At 51.4% G+C, this 541-nt stretch overlaps 1 protein-coding gene across 1 annotated transcript; it reads right to left on the bottom strand.

Annotated features, from left to right (window-relative positions):
* Positions 1-217: 217 nt before the first annotated feature.
* On the bottom strand, positions 218-367 carry H310_15222 (hypothetical protein; the record flags this gene model as incomplete). Its single annotated transcript, XM_008883210.1, has 1 exon — positions 218-367. A coding segment is annotated over one exon (150 nt), but the record flags the coding sequence as incomplete, so codon positions are not given.
* Positions 368-541: the final 174 nt, after the last annotated feature.

Here is a 541-nt window from a genome sequence, read left to right on the forward strand (position 1 = left end):
GAATCCATCCAAGCTCGTTCTTGGACAGCATAGAAATGGCCAACAGGAAAGGTCTCAAACTCGTTTCTTCGATAGGACCGCCTTATTTGCCCCGCATGATGAACAAGATGGGCAGTTTCTCTCCGTTCGCTCGAGCTCCAAGAACGGCTGTCATCCGATATGAGTGCTTTTCTCCACTTGCAACTTTCGACGTACCGCCGCGAACCGACCAAATGGCTTATGGAGGCATGCCGTAAGACATGCCGGTCTCGTCCACGTTCATCACAGCCGCGGGATTGAAGCCAGCAAACGCCTTGTGAAAGTCCACGGCAATGTCAGTTCGAATTGCGGCCAGGTCGGCCTGAGTTGTCTTGAAACGCGACGTCTTCTGACGCGAAAATCCGTGACGAGCGCAGAACCTTAGGAGGAGCTTGACAGTCGACGGCAGCTCCCAAGGAACTTGACGGATAATTATCCGGTGTGATTGTGTGTGGGAGTTTGCATCGCAGCTAACAAACTGCAAAAAGCGATATCGACGGTTTGGAACCATTTATAGACTTTT

This window comes from Aphanomyces invadans, assembly GCF_000520115.1.
Source record: "Aphanomyces invadans strain NJM9701 unplaced genomic scaffold supercont1.229, whole genome shotgun sequence".
NCBI lineage: Eukaryota > Oomycota > Saprolegniomycetes > Saprolegniales > Verrucalvaceae > Aphanomyces > Aphanomyces invadans.